Below are 20,682 nucleotides of genomic sequence, written 5' to 3'. Positions count from 1 at the left end.
AAAAACATCTGGAGAGTTCAGTGAACATCTTTGTGGGAGGATAAGTGCTGGCTGAGAGTTAGAGTTGAGTTTTTTATTGCTGACAGCAGTTCTTAATTCCATGCCATTTTTTAACCTTCAATATGGTTACTCTGGGGCTATATTTGAGTTTAGCATCTTATTTTGTGCTCTCTGTGGGTTCCCTACACCTGAATGATAGTGTTGCAGACCAAACTGTATGCTGAAATGAAATATGCTGAGATTGAGAATGTCTAAATCTTCACTGTTTGTACTTTTAGAGGTTTCATAAAATAATTGTCTGTGTTTTTTCTAACCTTCTGCTGTAAAAATCTCATCTACAAGGAAAACTGGGTGAAGTTTTACAAATAATTGCTTTATGATGAACCAGTTTAAGTGTATTTTGTGTTCCGTTTCAAAATTATATATATATATGCGCATATAGAATCATAGAATCATAGAATCATAGAATAGTTTGGCTTGGAAGGGAGCTTTACACATCATCTAATCCAACCTCCCTGCAATCAGCAGGGACATCTTCAACTAGATCAGGTTGCTCAGAGCCCCGTCCAACCTGACCTAGAATGTTTCCAGGGATGGGGCATCTACCACCTCTCTGGGCAAGCTGTTCCAGTGTTTCACCACCCTCATCATAAAAAATTTCTTCCTTATATCTGGTCTGAAAAACAATAGATATTGGTTTTATATATAAACCTAATATTTTAAATGCACAGGGTTTGGTTTTTGTTTTGTTTTCTTTTTTTCATTCCAAATGTCTAGGTCTTCTTTGTTTCATCCATAGTTTTTAACTCCTTAGGATTGTTTTTTATCAAAGCCTCATGTAGACAGTGGAAAAGCTTGGCAAAACCAGTTGCAAATAATTTTACTGCTGATTTCAACATGTCACTTGTGTAGGCAAGTGTTGCAGCAGTAACATGACATGCGTTAGACAAAGTGCAACCAACAGAAGGGGTCAGTAACCCCTGGGTTCAGGACTGGTGGTGTGCTCCAGTAAGCGCTCAGCAGCCTTTTAGGTCAGCCCGTTTACTTTCGCAGTGCAGGGGACCAACACCACCTCTGTGGTCAGTCACGGTCTATCTCAGCTGGAGAGACAGTGACTGATAAGAACTGGCAGCTTGTGAAAACAGGTGATATGTGCACGGAGATCATCTTGGTATGCCCTCAAGGCCTTTTAAGTTACTTTGCTTGTAATAAGAGGATGCCAGAAGACCTTTATAGTCTATGTACAGACTATATATATACACACACGTATACACAACTATATGCCAAATGTGTAATATAGATATGGTTATTCTGCTTCAAACTTGCTGCTTCAAACTTGCTTTCAAAGCCATTTCAGTACTTCTTTCTCCTGTAGCTACCTCTTTCTAAAATATAATCTGCCTAACAAATACCATCACGATCATATTCTCGAGTGTGTGTTGACATGCTGAGAGAAGGTTGCTCTGTGGAGCTGCAGGTTCATCCCATCAGTAGATCATCCTGCATTAATGCCTCAAGCACTAATGCTAAGAAATCTGTTCTGAGTTCCCTTAACTAATAAGTGACTCTCACTCCTTATCAGCGTAACAAGTAACAGCAAGAGCTTTGTAAACAGAGAACATCATTAGGCTTTGGTTTTCTAATCTGTCCGTATCCTTGATTACACAAGAAACACAAGGACATGCCAAGAGAAAAGCATCTCAAGTTCTCAATGAAGTATTAGGGCATCAAGCTGTGGTGCAGTGTTTGATGTTACCTGCAGCATGCACAACCCCGGGTTCCATGCAGCACTTTGCTATTGTTTTTTGGCTACTCTGTAGGACTGGAAGGACTGGGACTGTAGTCCTTGTATTATACCGACAGCAGTGCAAATTACATATCAGAACAAATAAAAGGAGACCACACAACTGTGCTAGTTTAAATGGGAATTTGCTGCACTCACTTTGTGGTCCTGTTGTGCTTCCAGATCACCACAGTCTGGCCTTGCAGTAAAGGAGAATGCTGCACTTGGTCTTTCTCCGCATCCCATCCAACACAGATGCTTCATCTTAGCAGTGTACTTCAGAGTCTTTTCCAGGATCACCAGTGCTATAGGCTCACTTGTTATTTTGTAGACTTCAGTCATGAACAGCCACAGGGGATGTGGGAGGGAGGTGGGAGGACCTCATCAGGGGAAAGGTAAGGAACTATTTTATAATCTGCTTTTCCCCTAAGGGCCATAGGACTGGGCACTCCTGATCCTCAGGGCAAATACAAATATCCTGATCCCACTTACTCAGGTTTTATGCTACCACCGTTCCATGGATTTCAGTGAGTTCACTGATGATAAATATGGGATTAGAAATCAACCCTAAATGTCAAACCCAAAATAGGTGAAATATAGGCTCTTATCAAGTGGGAATTTTTGTCATCTAAATCATTCTGGTTTCCAAATATTCTGCCAGTTAAAATGAGGCACTTGGGGGAAAATGTTTTCATGCATGCAGGTGAAGGCAACAAAACTAACTATAGAAATTTGCCTTGTCCAAAATGGGAAAGGGATACTAAATATTGAGAGAGATGAGTGATCCTCAATAACTTACTATCAGCCAGCTACTGTTAAGGGCAAAATAGGCATCCCCTGTGGCATGCCACTGCTTTGCAGTTGCCTCCCCTAAAACGTGGTTTCTGGAAAACCTTGGCAGCACCCAGCTCCTACTGCTTTGTTCCAATGTGCCAAAGTATAACAAAATGTTTGTCTATCATCAGCAGTTGTCCAGCCCAGTTTGGGAACTGTTTGGAAGAAGCATCTTTGGTGACTGCTCTACTTTCAGCTGCAAGATAACAGGGAATCCTGCGAGAACATGTAACAGTAGCTAATAACCTGGTCTTCAAAAGAGGGGGAGCATCTTGCAGGCAGTTGCCTTGCAAATTTGCAATATTTTGTGCATTCAGAAAGCAGCAGTGTGGAAGCTGTCCTTTCCCTGATTAACCCTGTCAGAGTAGTCCACATCTTGTTTCTAGAATGCTTTTTCATGTGTAGCTATGAGAACATGCACTGCTGCTGTGATAAACTCTGCTCTAGCAAGAATTTGCCTGATATTCCTCAGCACCTTGCTGAAATACAATGTTAGCATCTGTTACTCAATATCTGTTAAAAAGGGTCTTAAAATACATTGTGCTTTCAGACAGGTTTATTTGTAATGGAATAACATTTGCACTAGTTACTGAGGTAGTGACTGCATAAATAGAAGCAGATGCAGTAATGATCCTTCCAGGCTGCTTTATCTGAGGAGCTCTGCTTCAGAGTACCCAGGTTATTTTTGGACATTGTTTCTAGAAGTTCACTTCCCTGTAGAACAGACAAAAACCCCTAGTTCTTCCCTTAGCCAAGGCATGCGAAACACTTGTAACAAATGGAAAACCTTAGAACTGAGACTGGGAGGAGGAACACTCCAGTAACACCATGTTACTGGTAGTCCAGAGTAAAACACACTGACCTTTCACCAGAGCCAGAACCACACTGCCCTGCTGGTAGTGTCAAACTATGACACAATGGAACGTGTTTCCCTTTTTCAAAAAACTGTAATAGTCTTTATTGCTCTAATACTTGAGCACCTCAGAGAAATCACTGAACCTCAATAATGCCACAAGGAGCTGAAGAGATAACAGAAACTACGTAAGGGGAAAATCAGGCGTCTTACATAAATTCATTGTGTATGTTCTGAAGTCAACAGAAAGATACAAGCACTTCAGAAGATCCAGCATATGACTGGGTGGTTTTCTTCATGTGAGATAAAAGTCTCTCTATTCACTAAAAAGGGAACAAAGGTGACTGACTTAGAGGATGCATCTCACTTTTAAATGCCTTCTAGAAGTGAGATCAATACCACACAAAGGTGTGTTCTCAGACTCCTGAGGAGTTAGAAGAGGAACCAAAAAGTAAATCTAACTCTCTTACCACCTACTCCAATATTTAACCACTGGTCAGTCTATTATATGTTTTATTTATTTTATTACTATTCATAGAATCATAGAATGGTTTGGGTTGGAAGGGACCTTTAAAGGTCATCTAGTCCAACCCCCCTGCAAAAGCAGGGACATCTTCAACTAGATCAGGTTGCTCAGAGCCCCATCCAATCTGACCCTGAATGTTTCCAGGGATGGGGCATCTACCACCTCTCTGGGTAACCTGTTCCAGTGTTTCACCACCCTCATCATAAAAAATTTCTTTCTTATATCTAGTCTAAATCTACCCTCTTTTAGTTTAAAACCATTACCTCTTGTCCTATCGCTACATGCCCCGCTAAAAAGTCTGTCCCCATCTTTCTTATAAGCCCCCTTTAAGTGCTGAAAGGCTGCAGTAAGGTCTCCCTGGAACCTTCTCTTCCCCAGGCTGAATAATTCCAACTCTCTCAGCCTTTCTTCACAGGAAAGATTCTCCATCCCTCTGATCATTTTTGTGGCCCTCCTCTGGACCTGCTCCAACAGGTCCATATCTGTCGTGTGCTGAGGACCCCAGAGCTGGACGCAGTACTGCAGGTGGGGTCTCACCAGAGCGGAGTAGAGGAGCAGAATCACCTTCCTCGACCTGCTGGCCACACTTCTTTTGATGCAGCCCAGAATATGGTTGGCCTTCTGGGCTGCGAGTGCACATTGTTGGTTCATGTCCAGCTTTTCATCCACCAGTACCCCCAAGTCCCTCTCTGCAGGGCTGCTCTCAATCCCTTCATCCTGCCACCTGTATTGGTACTGGGTGTTGCCCCGACCCAGGTGCAGGACCTTGCACTTGGCCTTGTTGAACCTCATGAGGTTCACATGGGCGCACTTCTCCAGCTTGTCCAGGTCCCTCTGGATGGCAAAGTATCTATTGATACTATTTATTGTTTATATACATTAATTTTAGATATGTTTATATATTATACTATTTATTATTTTTATATTATTAACTTATTAGCATGTGTTTTATTTATCTTTTTACACTACTATCACTGAATCACCATACATATACTACAACATACATAATGAAAAAAATGATAAAGGGGAAAAAATATATATGTAGCAGCTCTTAACATAAGTTTATGCAAAGTGGTAACCAGATGGGAGAAAATTCTTTTCAAGCATCTAATTCTAGTAAAACCGTACACCATGCCTTAGAGCAATTCTTTGCTGTTTTGAGAAGTATGGTCAGCTTAGCAGAATGGAGCTATATATGGCTATATAGAAAATAATCCACATTAGACCAAGGTGGTGTATCTGTAGGGAGGAAGCAAAGAGCTAGTACGTGCTGTTAAATTAACAGTGTCAAGAAAATAGACAGCTATCTTGTATTAAGCTTTTCTTTGTTGAAAATGTACATTTGTTTCTAAAACCAGCAATACAATAAGCAGAAGATTGGACCTCATTCATTTAGAAGCAAGGAAACAGAAAGGGACACAAAGAACATCCACGGGCAACTCCTATGCCATGGACAGCATAGTTGCCACCTTCTTCAGTCGGGGTTATTCCTAATGCAAAAGTTTGCTCTCTCTTAGTACTTTCATTGGCCACTGGGAGGAAATTAGTGTGTAGGGAATGGAAGAGTTCATCAACTGGAGAAAAATTTCTTTCCTATCAGCTGAGAAGTGATTTTGCCTGCAGGGGGCTGCTAAAAGTCCCACGTGAAGAGCCCACATATGTGTATTACTGGAAAAGGACAAAGTTGTCAGCTTGGGTAGATGTCTGGTGCTTGGAGACTATCGTTTTCTGCGAAGCCATTGTGGCCAGGTAGCTGCAAGCCAAATTCGAAGAGTCTTATCATGCTTTAGATTTGGATTTCAGCCACAGCTATCACACATCCTAGATTCACACCAAGCCCCAATGGAGACCTCCTAAAAGTTCAGCATCTGGATCAAATGGCTGCTTCAGGTGCAGCAGATGATTTCTTAAGGTTTGAATTTGTTTTCACTGGTGCTGTTGTCTTTTAGGTAAATCGACACAGTTTGCACCTGAAGAGGCTGTACTGTTTTTCTTAACCACATTTTATGATTACTGGCAAATAATAGCTTTAACCTCTCGCAGAAGGGAACACAATGACTCCAGCATGTAACTGATCTGACCAGACAGCTCAAAGCTACGATCTACTCTTTCAGTCAATATAAACTGACAGTGTGATTATGTACGTTCAAAACGAGAATGCGCTTTGGAATGGCTCAGGAAATATTTACCAAGTGTAATTATTATTTAAACACAGCACCCACAGAAATCCCATCACTCAAACACGTGGATGAGGTGTTTTATTCCAATAGTCCTTCCTCGGTGATGGAAATAACATTTTCATGTTTAGATAGTGTTAAAGCTTGTTTTTAAAAATGCTTCAGTGGAAATACAATATACGTGTTGTTTCCATGCTTGATGTTTGTTATGCTTGCTTTTCAAAATAGCTATTTGTTTTTCCCCTGTTTTTCTGCATCAGTTAAGATCATGGATGAACCAGAATCATCAGGCGATGACATTTCAGTTACAGCCAGCACTTACAAAACGTTGCCTTTCTTTATTGGTTCAAGTGATCTCTCTACCACAGAGCCTGAAGAAGTTATTACAGACATGCTACCGTCAGACCAAACAGCACCACTGCCTGCAGCAACCAGCCCATCCTACAGCCACTCTCAGATCATCGAACAGTCCCTTGAAGTACCAGATTCCCCAGTGCCCGCATCTGAGAGCATTCCTCCCGATGGCACCGGGGCAGGGGTGCAGGATATTGCTGCCGAGTTAGATCACATCAGTGTGATGAGCACAGCAGCACTGGATGAAATGGAGCATGGCAGCGGTTATATCTCAGTGCTGACAACTGAGCCTGCAGAAGCCACCCCAGCTCCTACGCTGAAGTATGTAACTACCAGCTCCATGACAACTGCAGCCAAAGGCAAAGAGCTAGTGGTTTTCTTCAGCCTGAGGGTAACCAACATGCACTTTTCTGATGACCTCTTCAACAGGAGTTCGCCAGAATACAAAGCACTAGAACAACAGTTCATGCAATTGGTGGGTGAAAATCAACTTGAACAACATATGCAATAGTTGGGCACAGTTTAAAGAAATACACTGAAGAGCACAGTGTATTAACAATATCAGACTCTACTACAATTAGGTCTGATAAGCTGTATTCTTAAAGGACAGATAAGCCTGGGATGCTCTCAGAGTATGCAGAAAGAGTTTATGAAGTCAGTGATGAAAGTTTTTACTTGTTCAAGAGACTCCAAATATATGCCTGGCATGTAATTTATTTGGCTTTTTCTTAGATTCATGTCAACAGTATAGCTGTGCTGATTACATCTAAGGCTTGTGTCTACACGCCACATTTAAAAACAGGCCTTTTAAAATATATCATAGCTCAGCAGGGGGAACGTGATTAGATATGGATTTTCTCTATGGATACAATAGGGCAGCAGGTCAGCTCAGTAACATGCCTATTACGCTATGTCCTAACCTGCCTGGATTGAACGTTTGAAAATAATTAAAGTTGGCTTTTGAGTGAAGTGATTATTTTTTTCTCTTCCAGATGAATAAACTCCCCAATCGCTGTGCATTTCATTACAGGGGAAATTGCTGCCCGTCCATCTCAATCCATTATTGAGAAAGATACAAAAGTCCAGAAAAAGATAGTCCTAAACAGAAAAGTGAATTTGATGGAGTTTAACAATTGTATTAAATTCAGAGAAATAAGTGTGTGATGTGTGTACTTAATAATGACAAGTGACTATAAGAGACATTAATAGCAGGTAGACATTGACAGAAATTTAAAATAAAAGCAAATTTCTGTTTTGCAGCTACTTCCATACCTTCAGTCCAACCTTACAGGTTTTAAGCACCTGGAAATACTTAACTTCAGGAACGGAAGTGTGATTGTGAATAGCAAAATGAAATTTGCCAGGACAGTGCCATACAATATCACAGAAGCAGTACACTGTGTTTTGGAAGATTTCTGTGATGCTGCAGCCCAACACCTCAATTTGGAGATTGACAGCTATTCCCTGGACATTGAGCCAGGTAAGATTAATAATGTATGTGCAAAACCAAAACCAAGCAGATAATCTTTTCCAGATTGTTACAGCTTCAGAAGTATTAGTTTTGGAAATAACAACATTAGCAATAGCCTCCCAGTGATCAGGAGTCATAAGAAAATCCAAGATGTTGCAAATTATCTGCAGACATATTTTCCTACTATAATGAAATACTGGGTGGAGGTGTTGGTCTGTGCATGTACCCCAACTGCTTTTCAGAGCCATATATAGGGAACTAAAAATTCTCTAGAATAAGGGCTGGGTGAATACAGGTGTAAAGAATGCTCACGTGCAGTTTACAGGAGTGACATGTAAATCTTACACCTGAGTATGTAAACGTAATTTCTGATGATTTTTGCAATGTTGTGAGCAAACCATAATTTAGAGCATCATTAAATCTATTTTTAAAAGGCTACAGAGTTCAAGACAGAAGGAGATAATTTATAGGAATAATTGGATTCTACGGAGACTCACTGACCAGAGCATTACTATATGTAGCAATCCATAGATTTGTAATTCCAGAATCTCTCCTGATTTAATACCTTTCAAATAAGCCTGTAGTCTTTGTTAAACAGTAGAAAGTCAGTAATGACATATCTGGACACTACTGTAATATCAGAAGCTTAAAGATTTCAAAAACTATATTGTTATATAAAATTGAAGCCTGGATCTATTTTCAGGTTCTGGTAATTATTTCAGGGCTGAATTTAATTTCATTGGCATGGAGAAGAACAATACCAGTACCTTAGCATGCAGATGCCTTTAGCAGTTTTGGTTAAGCTGTCTTTTTACGTACAGATCTCTGACAATTCCAGAACAAAAAAATCCATTTACAATTCATGGAGGCAGTTTCTAATCTGTTTTCATTTTAAGTAACTCCTTGTGGCTAAGAGAATGGGTAGTGTGTGGTAAAGAAAGTTAATAAAATCACAGTATTTAAACTGTCAAATATTGCCATGATAAACTGTTGTTTCGCTGAATAAAGTAATAAATGAGTTCACTAGAAAGAGTGAACGTTGGGCTACCACAGTTTCTCTGCTTCAGTAGTAAATTTTCATTAAATAAAAATTAAAATGAAAAAGTTGCTAAAATGCAAATATAGAAAATTTTTTAAATCTTTCATCTTCATCCATATCAGCTGCTTTACTGATATGGTATTTCAACATTAACTCAAGAAAACTATATCACAATGAGTTTGCTGCGACAGCTGTTCTTTCAAGGCTTACGAGCAGTAGTAAAATGTCAAAATAGGAGAAATTATGTTTAGAAAGCCAGTATATTCCCATACAGGTGTTTCAAAGCCCCACTGTCTTTTCACTTCAGAAAAAGTCCAACAAACAAACAAAAAAACTCCAACCTGTTTAGTAAATTAAGGTAATTTAAGCAAATTCCTATTTATTGTGAAAGTAAGAGCCATCTAGTGGTAATAATGTTATACCACATTGAAATACTGATGGGAACCGACAAGCCAAAATACATACCAAGACTCAGCAGCTGCAAAGGGCTGACTGCATTGGTCATAAATAATACCATAAAGAATAATATAGCAGGCTTTTAAAAATACCTGCATGCATTTTTTTTTTAATCTAAACAAAGTGAAAACACAGAAAAGATGGCAAATTATGGCAGGTATGTAGCCCAACACTTTATTAAGGAAAATGAAACATTATCACTCAAAAATGACCCTCTAACCCAGCGAAATGTTCATGCCAAACTCTACTTGCCAAATAGAAATGCGCTGAGACCTTTCAGCTTCTGGAACCTGCAGGGCTGTAGCACACAACCCGGGGTGATGCTTAGGCAGAGCCTGTGTCTCCTTACTAGCAGTATCAGCCTTTATTTCCACTAACATGAAGGTAAACTGTGACCATCAAACTGGGGAGAGACTTATAGGAGACATGCTAATGCAGCTGTTAATGCTTTAAGCAATTACTCAATCGTACAAACTCTTTTATTAACCGTTTTTCCTTCAGAAGTGTTCTGGTTTTGGTTGGAGTGCAATTCTGTGTGGGATAAGAAAAGAATCTGTAAGAACTAATACCCCCTTTTGATTTGCCAGCTGTTTTTCTTTCATTAGGGACTAAAATTTGTAATTCCTAATCAGTAGTATCAATGACCACAGCAAAATACTTGGAAATATATATACTTTTTTTTACATATACGCAAGAGTGTGCCTGACAATAAAGTTACCTTGTAATTTATTGCATTACTTTGAGGCCCAGTTGTTAGAGTTCACATGTACATACATTTACAGTCCAGGAGCAAAGTAGATCCCAACATGCACATTGTATATAGCAAAGGGAAATTGAGCATGCTAATACTCACTGGTCTTAAATTAAAAAAAAAAACCAGAACTAGCCATGGAATTATAGAGGGGTTAAAAGCGAACAGCTCTGCTGGATTAATTTCTACTAGTTAAGCATATCCTAGTGTGTGTCTGAGATTTCCAGTACTACTATAAAGAATGCGATGCTCATTTTTCATTGAAATTGGTGTTACAGACCATCTAGGGCCATGAAGGGGCTCCAGAAGAAAATTCTCAGCCCAGATAGCACCTACAGGTACTAGCTGCAATATCCAGTATGAATCTTCTTTTTAAACTACAGATTTTTCTTCTTAAGAAATTTTAAGCCCACATAACTAAAAAGGGCTGCTTTTCTTCCACACTGATGTATTAGGTGATTTTGATTTCTATAGACCAGACCTGAGATCAAGTTCCTCTCTACAGCTAAGACTACGCGTGCAAACTTCCTTTGAACAGGTCTGGTCACTCAGTACCTGCTGTCCTGCGTAGCCCAGCTCATATCTGTACCTCTGCTTTCATGTCTTTCTCTGTGCTCTCCTTTCCTGTGCTCTTTTTTCTTGTCTTTGTACACTCTTTTTTTTTTGGAGGGGGAACAAAATTTGTATCCCCTGGTCTGTTTCTCATCTTCTGCTTTCTATCTAAGGGCTTTACCCCATAGTATGCAGGAAACTGTCTCCATGAGACAAGTCTGGTGGATACAGCCCCCCCTCCTTACCATCCCATCAGCACACAGCTGGGCTGAGCACTGGGTTAAAATTACTCCTTCTGGGTCTTTTTTTCATTTCTAGTTAGAAGCAGAGAATGGGAAAGGAGTAGACGACTTGTGTGACAGGTGAAGTTAGGACTTAGCTAAGCTGCCTCTGATCTGGGCCTTCCTATGAACATCAGCAGACTCATTTTCCCTTAATCTCACAGAAACATCCCTTACTAATATTAAAAAAAACCACCAAACCAAAAAAAACCCAAGTTTTCCCAATGCTAACACATCACTTCCAAAAAAGCTCTGCAAGCACGTATTTTCTCTAGACAGTGTTTCTAGGTTGCAGTCCTCATAGTATTGTGCAATATTCAATCATTTGATTCCCTCCCCTTGACATGTCCTAAATTATGTGTTTAAGATGATTATAGTCAAAATTATTTCTTACACATATGCAAGGCTGTTGCATAGTATCCATGAGTGTAAAATTAGTTACTTACAGTAAAAAAAGGATAAAAATATCCGAATGTGAAAATCCTTGTCAGTGAGATGAAAATGAAATTGCAGTGATGTACAAGTAAATATCAGCTTACATGCCTGCTGTGTCATCTACAGAAAGTATGTATGTCCTTTTATGCTAAACCATATCCTCCTATTAACAAGCACAAGTAACAGGCCAGTAAATGTGAATTGTTTTCTCTAGCTGCCACAAAGCCTGCCAAGTTACTTTGGGGTAACGCACCAATTAATGATTTACCCATCCTTTACAGCTGATCAGGCAGACCCATGCAAATTCATGGCGTGTGACGAGTTTTCCGAATGCGTAATGAACGAGTGGACAAAAGAGGCTGACTGCCTTTGTAAACCTGGCTACACAAGCCAAGACGGATTACCCTGTCGGAGCCTGTGTGAGTTGGAACCCCATCTTTGCGTCAATGGTGGGAAATGTGAGTTAGTTCCAGGAAGAGGAGCTGTCTGCAGGTAAATAAATGGTGCTTAACATGAATTCTGTTAAGGGACCCCTGACATGTCTATTGCATGAACAAGCAGGGCTGAGTATATACTTTTCAACAGTATAAACTATGCTAATAAGCCAAGACCTCAACATTCAGCCACTTTAAGCCACATTGCAACACCCTTCTTCATTATAAATAGTCTCACTATCGATAAATCCATTTCTGCCTGTGGATACACACAGAACATCATGATCTAGTTATTTTTCTAGAGATGCTTTAGAAATTTATTACAAATTCAGCATCACTGGCAGAGACGACAAGTATGAAACCACGCATTCTTTTCAGATTTCCAAATACATGTTGGAAAAATGAAATAACACATTCATGCTATTGATTACATAGTAGTATTTTAAGAAATTATTTTTTTCTAAGTTGTATTAAAAAGGAAATCTATATTCTTATAAACACACCTATGAACACTATTCTGGTTCCAGACCACCCAATAAAGCACTTGAAGGCTGCGGCTGCTTTCAGGGCTTTCTGAGAAAGACTTGAAGATTAGCAGCTCCACGTAACTGCAGACACATTCCGTAAGGATTTTTACATGAAATGATGTTAAGCTGATACTGAGAACTACCACAGTACTTGAACACATTAATTCTCTTTTAAAAGTATCAGGTTTCATCTTATTGTAAGTCTAGATTATCCAGGGCATTATGTGAACCTCTGTATACCAGACCGGCACACGGTAGTTGACCAGCCATGTGTATAAGCAAGAGACAAGTTACAATTCTTGCACTTATTTATTTTCTCTTAATATTGACTTTACCAGGTTAATGATACATCTTTTAGTGTATTTAGGATTAACGTCAAAAAATAAGACTACTGAGCAAATTATTCATATGATAATTTCACTGTAACTACATAACTGCCATAATTCATTTTCTGCAGTGGGCGTCACAGAAGTTATAATAGAAGATTATATTGAATTCACCACAGTTACTGCTAAATTCCTGACTTGCAGAGTCACGGTAGTGCAGCTGCAGTATTTTGTAGTAGAAATCAGCCTGTGAGCTAAAGAGGTCCTCTTCAAAACTTTACTCAAGTAGCAAAGGGTATAGCCTACTCCTCCAACATCAACGCACTAAGGAAAATAACACCTTTCCATTTCAGAAAAGCCCTGACTTGATGTACAGTAATAACCAAGCCATCATTTGGAATGATAAAAGTGTTAAAAATAATAAATGAAACTTTTTGCGAATTATAGCAAGTTACAAACAAACAAACTTACCGCCAGTCTCAGACTGACGGCTTGGCAAACTTGTACAGTCTGCAGAGAGAAAATTATGGCCTATTATTTGCTTTGGTTAAGCACTCATTTTGCTTGTGAATTTACTCAGAATCATGCTAGTTTTTCCCCTAACTGGAACCCCTGTGTTCTCATATAAAATATGGCAATCTTCTCCCTTGCTTTAAAGGGAGCTATTTGTAGTAGAACTCTTATTTCAGACCTTGCTACTCAGATTAAAATAACTCATAAACAGCATATAGGCTTTGAAGATATGTTTAGACATTACTCCAAAACACACCCGAACTTCTAAGGTTCTAAACCACAAATGTTATTTCAACTTTACCTGTAGGGCTAGAAATTTGTCAGAGATGTTCCAAATGCATCATTTCCTTAAAATTTGTAGGTTGGCAAAGAATGTTATCCGTTTAACACTCACTCTTATGTATCTAAGAATATTTTCTTTCCTCTATTATCAATCACATTATTTCATACAGACACATAACAAGTAATTGTATTGGGAACACTGTGCTCATATTTAATTGCAGATTTTCCTTTGTTTTCATTTGAGGTACTTTGTATTTTCTGCCTTCAAGTTCTGTATATTTTTCTCTTCCTCTCCCTATTTTAGATGCCCTGTACGTAGACACAAGCTTTACCAAGGACAGCGCTGTGCAAAATTTGCTCCAGAACCCACACAACCCTTCATTTTTAAAGCTCTCATTCTTGGCTTACTAAGCCTTGTTTTTCTTTTCATCATTTTAATTACTAAGTTAAGAAGAAAAAGCAAAAGAAACTCTAATTTGCAGTAAGCTGCTCACGATCTTTTTCTTCACATTTCAAAATATTCCTGTTTTCTTTTGCAATTTAAAATCTTACTTAAACAAAAATGTTCTGCGTTGTAGAAGTTCTACTCTCAACAGCTGCAATTCAGAGAATGCTGTAAGGATTAATCCTGCTTTTGAACACGATGAACCCATAACTAGCTTTTGTCATACGGCTTGTAGTGTAAGTGCTTGTGTCAGTTCCTCAGAGATCACTGATCACGAAGCATTACATGAACTTGAAAACGCAATTCAGCGTGGAGGTAAAATGCATGGAAATACTTTTCTTACCCCTGAACAAATGGCCCCATCTCAAATAACAGGTCCATCTTCATGTATTAACTCTACAACTAAATCAAATTTGATTCTAATCTCTTGCTTAGCAATTTCAGAACTAAAAAGACTAATTCATTTATTTGCTTTCCACATCTACTGCTGTGTAGATTTCCTAACAGGACTGTAGAACTGCTTTTCTTACAGCTCTCTTGCATGGCTTTGGTGGTCCATCCTATCAGGGTGCTTTTTGTGATTTAGTGAAATAACTAATCTAGTGTTTTGGTTTCTTTCTTTCTTTTTTAAACTGTTGTAGGTCACCGGACCAGTTTACAAAGCGAAGACTGACAAGTTAGCCTCCAAAATTCTTCATTTCCAGCATCAGCCAGACAAAACCAAGGTTTGTAACTATTTTCAAGAGCTTTAAAAATCTGTCGAGTTTCCTGTTTGTTAATGTTACCAGGAAGCTTCTTTGTACTAATTCCATACAAAGACAAGCTCATTTTTCTTTGGATGCTTGATATGACAACAACAATCCCTTCTTAAGTGCTTTTATGCAACAAAGTTCCATTCTGTATACTCATTCGCTAATGTGGCAGTCACTGAAGCACATGAAGGAAGAAGGAATATCTAAAATGAAAAAGCAACACAGATCATTTAAAAATAACTTGTCTGTTTAAGCTACATAGAGTTTGAACAAGTAGGAATTCTAATTTGAGCAGAATACTGCTCCTATCTCAAACATTGTTTCAAGTTTTGCAACTTGAAACCTCTTGTATCTTTAGGGGGGGAAAAAAGACAGAAAGGAGGAAAGCTGAGTCAAAAAAGTCTCTAAAATTGCCAAACTGTCTCTTAATTCTGATGTATCCGAGTATGCTCTCTTCAAAGGTAGACAAAAAGCTTTTACTTTGCCATTTTCATTTTTCTGAATCACAGCCCAATTAGGAACAAAAAAGATTTTACTATAGCTGTTAGTACCCATTATTATTGAGGGAAATATCAGTACAGGATTGCCCTGGCACGAGGTATACACTATGGGAGACAGGATACCAGGCTACAGGAATCTTTGGCTTGAGCCCATACACTGTTATGTAAATAAAGGAACAAGTAATGATACCATAGAGAAAGATTTATTTTCACTGATCTTCATCGAACAGAGGACTCCTGCCCATGTCTGGCTTTTTCAAGCGCTCAAGATGACAGCTACAGACTGAGCCGACAAGTGGGGGGACTGGAACGCGGCAATAGAGATTGACAAGTCAGCAGGGAGCAGCAGTTCGGAAAAGCTCAAAAATGAATTGGCTTTGCTGCTGATAAAAACAAGCACACAGACGTTTGCAATTAGTATTTTACACCCATATTAAAAAAAATGTGTCTGTGGGTAATTGTAGGCCAATAAACTTTCACACCAGCTGAACTACTTAAAATTACTACTTACAAAAACATTAAATATTTCATGAAAGGAATAAAATGGCACATCTGTGGGAGAAAACCAGGCCTGTGTCATTCTAGACTATTTGAATTGTCAAAAGTATATTGACAAAGCTCTTCTCAAGATCTAGTTAAGGAAATTAATTTAGTGAGAAGTGAGGCAACCGCAAAACAGAAATGGGTTTAAAAAAAATATTTGCTGGTTTTGGTCATTTTTCACCATTACTTAAGTTCAAAATGAGTGTTTACATTGGTTGAACACATTTTTAATGACTTGATAAAAGACAAAGGAGGAAGAAAAATGTATGTAGAACACAGCTTTCATTAGGTGAAACTAAGAGCATGACTTCCATATCACAATCTGGAAAACTCCTTCGGAGCTAGGATTTTTAAAACAGAATATAGCACTTGAATTGAATTTTCAGGAGGAGGTGGATATCTAGAACTCAGGCCGAACTGAAGATTCCAGTCTTTAAATTCTGTTTTGCAACCTGTAATGACAGCAGTGACAGCTTTTTAGGATCTATAACCTACAGTAAGTACAGCTCTGTATTTATAAAGGTGTTTATGAAAATAAGCATAAAATTCCAGTAGAAGCTAAAATAACCTCCAATTCCTTCCTAGGCATGAAAAATGTCTCCAGTTTAGTTATAGGGTCACTACATGGAAAATGACTGCAAAACTTAGTTACCAGAGGGGGTTTTGTTTGCTTGGGTTTTTTACCCAATTAGTCATCCAGGAATTAACAAACATGTTTCACGTCCAGGTGAAGAACTTGCTCTTCCTTCTCTCTGAGCTCAGTAGAAAATACAAGTTCTTGCAAGCAGCTGAAAACCACAGCTACCTCTCTACATGGTTAGGTCTCTGGGAACTTGGTGTGTCTTGCTCCACACAGAGTATAATACAAGGAATAAAATTACTGAGAGAGTCATCTTTCTTTGGGCCAAAGCAGAACGTGACAATGAGCTAGAATTCACACATTCAAGTGGATCAGCTCGTTCAGACCAAGACATAAGGCCAACAAGTCCACATCCAGTTGGCCTGCTATGGTTGAGAGTCAAACATGCCAAAGTTCTCTAAAATGATCCTGCTGATCTGAGTCTCTGCTGCCTTCCTCACCTACACGTGTGCTCTCTGCTCCTCTGCGATGAAAGCCGAAGACATCACCTCATTCAAAATGCAACTTTTCTCTTGTAATATCCGCTGTCCCTATTAGTGACTGTGCTGGACGCTCTCTGTTCAGTGAAAAAGGTTCTGAGAAATAAAGCGCATTGCTTTTCAGCTGTAAGGGTCTTATGTCAAGCTGTCTGTAAAGTCTATTATTTTTCAGTTGATCTAATGGATGCTATTCTAGAAACTTGTCATTTATCTGTGCTCGTATATGGGCATGGGGGAGTAGGCTTCTTTTTCCAGACGTTATCTGGTAAAATTCAGTAATGGATCTAACCCTTGAAAAGAAAAAGGATCTCAGCCAAAGAGATTTCAGAAACTTTTCTAAGCTTGCAAAAGAACTGTGCTGCAACACATACCACAGAAAATCAGTTTTAACAAACTTAGATAAAACCTTAGAGGATCCAGAAATATTTGACACAAAATAGCCCAGAAGCATTGGAAATAAAGGACTGGATAAGAGGACGGTAGAATAATTTGTTTCATAATGCTGAATCTAACTGGCACGGACAAAGACCGCTTCATTTGATGTAATTCAGATGAAGCCTAAAAGTCATTAAAGATTCTCCATTAAGAAATGTATAAAATACATGATTTGTTGCTCATCAAAACCAGCAACTGACATATAGCACGATCCTCTGAAAAACTGACTCTCAGCCACCAAGAAAGATGACTGAAATTAAATTTGAGGAGAAAACAAAGACTGCCATTTGTTTCATCCTCGTGTCAGTCACTTGGATCATCAAGCAAACAGTATTTTGGATTAAAACAATACAAGCTAGCCTGTTAGAGCTCCCCCACCAATATCAGAAATGTAGTGTTTCGTTACCAGAATCACGGGGGAAAGACGACCTAAAATACCATACAGAGACAGAAGTGCTGTGCTCTTAGTCCGAGAATACCAGGCGTCAGGTTTTACAAATTCAGAAGTTTGCATGGCACAGTTGCCGCTCTTACAGTTAAAACAATGCATAGAAGCTGCACGTCCCAAAGACTATTTTATCCCAGGTCTGCTGTAACTGTGAATCTTTTAGATAGTTTAGATACTGCTGCTTTTGTAGCACACTGCATTCTAATTATTTTACAGTCAAAAATATGTTCTTCAGATTATGATGATATTGGTGGTACTTGTTTGTTATTTCATACAGAAGCACAGCATTGTTATACCAGGGAGGAAAAATAGTAATTTTACTCTGAGTTCAACGACTTAGTGTGTAAAATAACTTCAGGATTAACTCAGTTCTCTTTACAATGAACTGGAGATTATCTCAACAGATTTTAGTGAGATCTTGCCTATTAACAGTAGATAAATAATACATTTTCAAATTCAAAAATGCTTTTCAAATATCTTATGAGAATTTCTCTTACAGGTACTCAAAAAAGAAGGTCTGCATTATTCAAGACTGGACTTCAGGTTGATTATGCATGTGAAAAAAAATTCAAGGATTCCTAAAGATACAACATTTTAGCTCTAAAATCAGCACATATTAAACAAATTGTTTTATTAAAGAAAAACAACATGACCAAGTTAACCAACTATTTGACCATGTCTAAAATTTGTCTAGTAAGAAGTCACCAGTGTTAAGGTGCGTGCATTAAGCATTCAGCGCTTACACATCTTAACTGTATTTTTAAGAGCCGAGTGCTAGAAACAGATTTTGCCGAGAAGGGACTTTTTTCAATACTGTATGTCACAACCATTCTGGTAAAAATGTCAATGAAACTTTACCGCATTTCTATACCCTTTTATTAACCTTCTTTACCTACACTAATGTAAGTGGAAAACACGGAAATAAGAGCTGTCATTGACCAAAGACCACATTAAAAGTGTTTGGCAACTTGTTCATTTTCTCCCTACAATGCTCACATTGCAAATCACACAGAAGTTGGGATTATTTTTTTAATGGTTTCAATGAACATCAGAATCCTATTATTCTGTTAATAAACACATTATGTATACATATGTACATACACACTTCACTGCTTAATTTCTGGTGACAGTTAAACTGTCTTATCCTGAGACTTCAAACATTTTGCTGAGGCACAATACCTGCAGTTTCATCTTTTCAGAACATGAGATTTATATTCACTAGCACCCTCTCAGTAGCAAGTAGATTACGGAGTCGCACATAAGCATGTACGCTTGAAACTCAATATACACACAAATAATTTTGAGAGGTTACTATTAGTTTTTGTAGAAGAAATATAAGCAGACAATGGGTGGCCATGAAGTATTTTATAGGCTTAGTAATTTATGCTCTGTGGATCCACAATCCTGATTCACATATGAGCATTACTTTACCTTGAACATCTTTTTCTTGAGTATATATATATATTTATATGCTGCACCAGTGTTGTATAATATTCAGGCACTGTTTGCTGCTTGGTGCATACCAGAAGTTGTACTTACAGCTCAAACTGAGCTTCTACAAAGTTCATGACTCTACTGGATAACAGCTCCTCATTCAGATATGAAACTGTCACACATTCAGGAGAGTAGCTGATTTTAGTGACAATCCTTTTTACTTCGCACCACACAGTTACCACAGCAAAGACTGACCTCTAGTTTACCTTATTACGTACGCTCAAAAGAACTGTTTACAAATTCCAAACGATTAACTGCACAGACAGATTTGCCTGCAAAAACACCAAAACTGGTGATTGTGTACAAATGAAGGCAATGCACCAAGAATACAAGGTTGAGTTTCTACAGCTGAAATAGTATTTTTACTTACTTTACTTAATTAGAAAAAAAAATAAAAAAGAAACCTAAGATGTGGTTTTACACAGTAACACTTCAGAATAAAACTCTACTTTAAAAATACTTCCTGCAGGGCACTGGAAGCCATCCCTGCCAACAAATGTTAGCTTTTCACTACTGCTCATGTAAGTTAAGAATGCATTAAGAATGCTGAAAGCATTCCATTTCTTTCCATTACAAATGTATTTTTGTATGTGTTTAGTGTATTTCACTTCATACTCATTATCACTAGTCAGATTAAAAAAGAAGTAATTTTAAAATGTGTATTTTAATAATGATTATTCATGACTGTATTTATCACTCTCAATTATTAATTACCAAATATATTTGCGGGATGTAAGCCTTTTGTATTTCAATAAAATATAATAAAACTATTTACTTGAAAATTTCACAGGGAATTGAATTGGTATTTAATTGTGAGATTAATTGTGTCTTAGTGTGAGCTAAGACGCATCACATTATTTTAAAACTGATGTAAAGCTGCAGTTGGAAATGAAAGCCATAAGGAAAGCGAAACAAAAATTACATCTCCTAGATGTCACTGTCTGAATTACTTCAATCTTCTTAAATTAAAAAAATACCACTTTGATTTGGCCCTTAAGATAGGAAAGTCTGATAACACTTTTAAAACAAACAAACAAAACAAAAAAAAAACCAAAAACACAAAAGCAACACCACACCCCCACCCCAACCATAAAGCTTTTCCTGCAGCATACAAACTTGAAGCATCAGAAGTGGTTTCACTAGTCACTGATGAAAAAGATGCAAAGAGTACACAGCATAGCAAATGATTAATACGTTGGAAGTGATAGCAATAAAGGTTAAAAAATAGTAATAAAAAGATTCTTGTTTCAACAAATATTGAGAAATGAGGTATGAGACTTAGAGATAACAAAATCAAAATTTCTTAATATTAGAATGTTATTTTAGAGGAACACTTATCTTAGAAAGTAAAG

At 38.1% G+C, this 20,682-nt stretch overlaps 1 protein-coding gene across 1 annotated transcript in view; it reads left to right on the top strand.

The window, feature by feature from the left end:
• The window catches only part of IMPG1 (interphotoreceptor matrix proteoglycan 1), a 68,140-nt gene extending 53,428 nt beyond the window's left edge, over positions 1–14,712 (top strand). Inside the window, exons 15-20 of the mRNA XM_075497300.1 lie at positions 6,434–7,002; positions 7,788–8,007; positions 11,794–12,004; positions 13,899–14,075; positions 14,173–14,354; positions 14,681–14,712. Of these exons, the coding sequence (XP_075353415.1) occupies positions 6,434–7,002; positions 7,788–8,007; positions 11,794–12,004; positions 13,899–14,075; positions 14,173–14,354; positions 14,681–14,712 (1,391 nt within the window). The remainder of the gene's footprint in view (positions 1–6,433; positions 7,003–7,787; positions 8,008–11,793; positions 12,005–13,898; positions 14,076–14,172; positions 14,355–14,680) is intronic.
• The last annotated feature ends 5,970 nt before the right edge of the window (positions 14,713–20,682 follow it).

Source organism: Mycteria americana, chromosome 3, assembly GCF_035582795.1.
Source record: "Mycteria americana isolate JAX WOST 10 ecotype Jacksonville Zoo and Gardens chromosome 3, USCA_MyAme_1.0, whole genome shotgun sequence".
Classification (NCBI taxonomy): Eukaryota; Metazoa; Chordata; class Aves; order Ciconiiformes; family Ciconiidae; genus Mycteria; species Mycteria americana.
The sequence above is the reverse complement of the archived record's forward strand: the minus strand, read 5'-3'. Positions and strand labels throughout refer to the sequence as shown.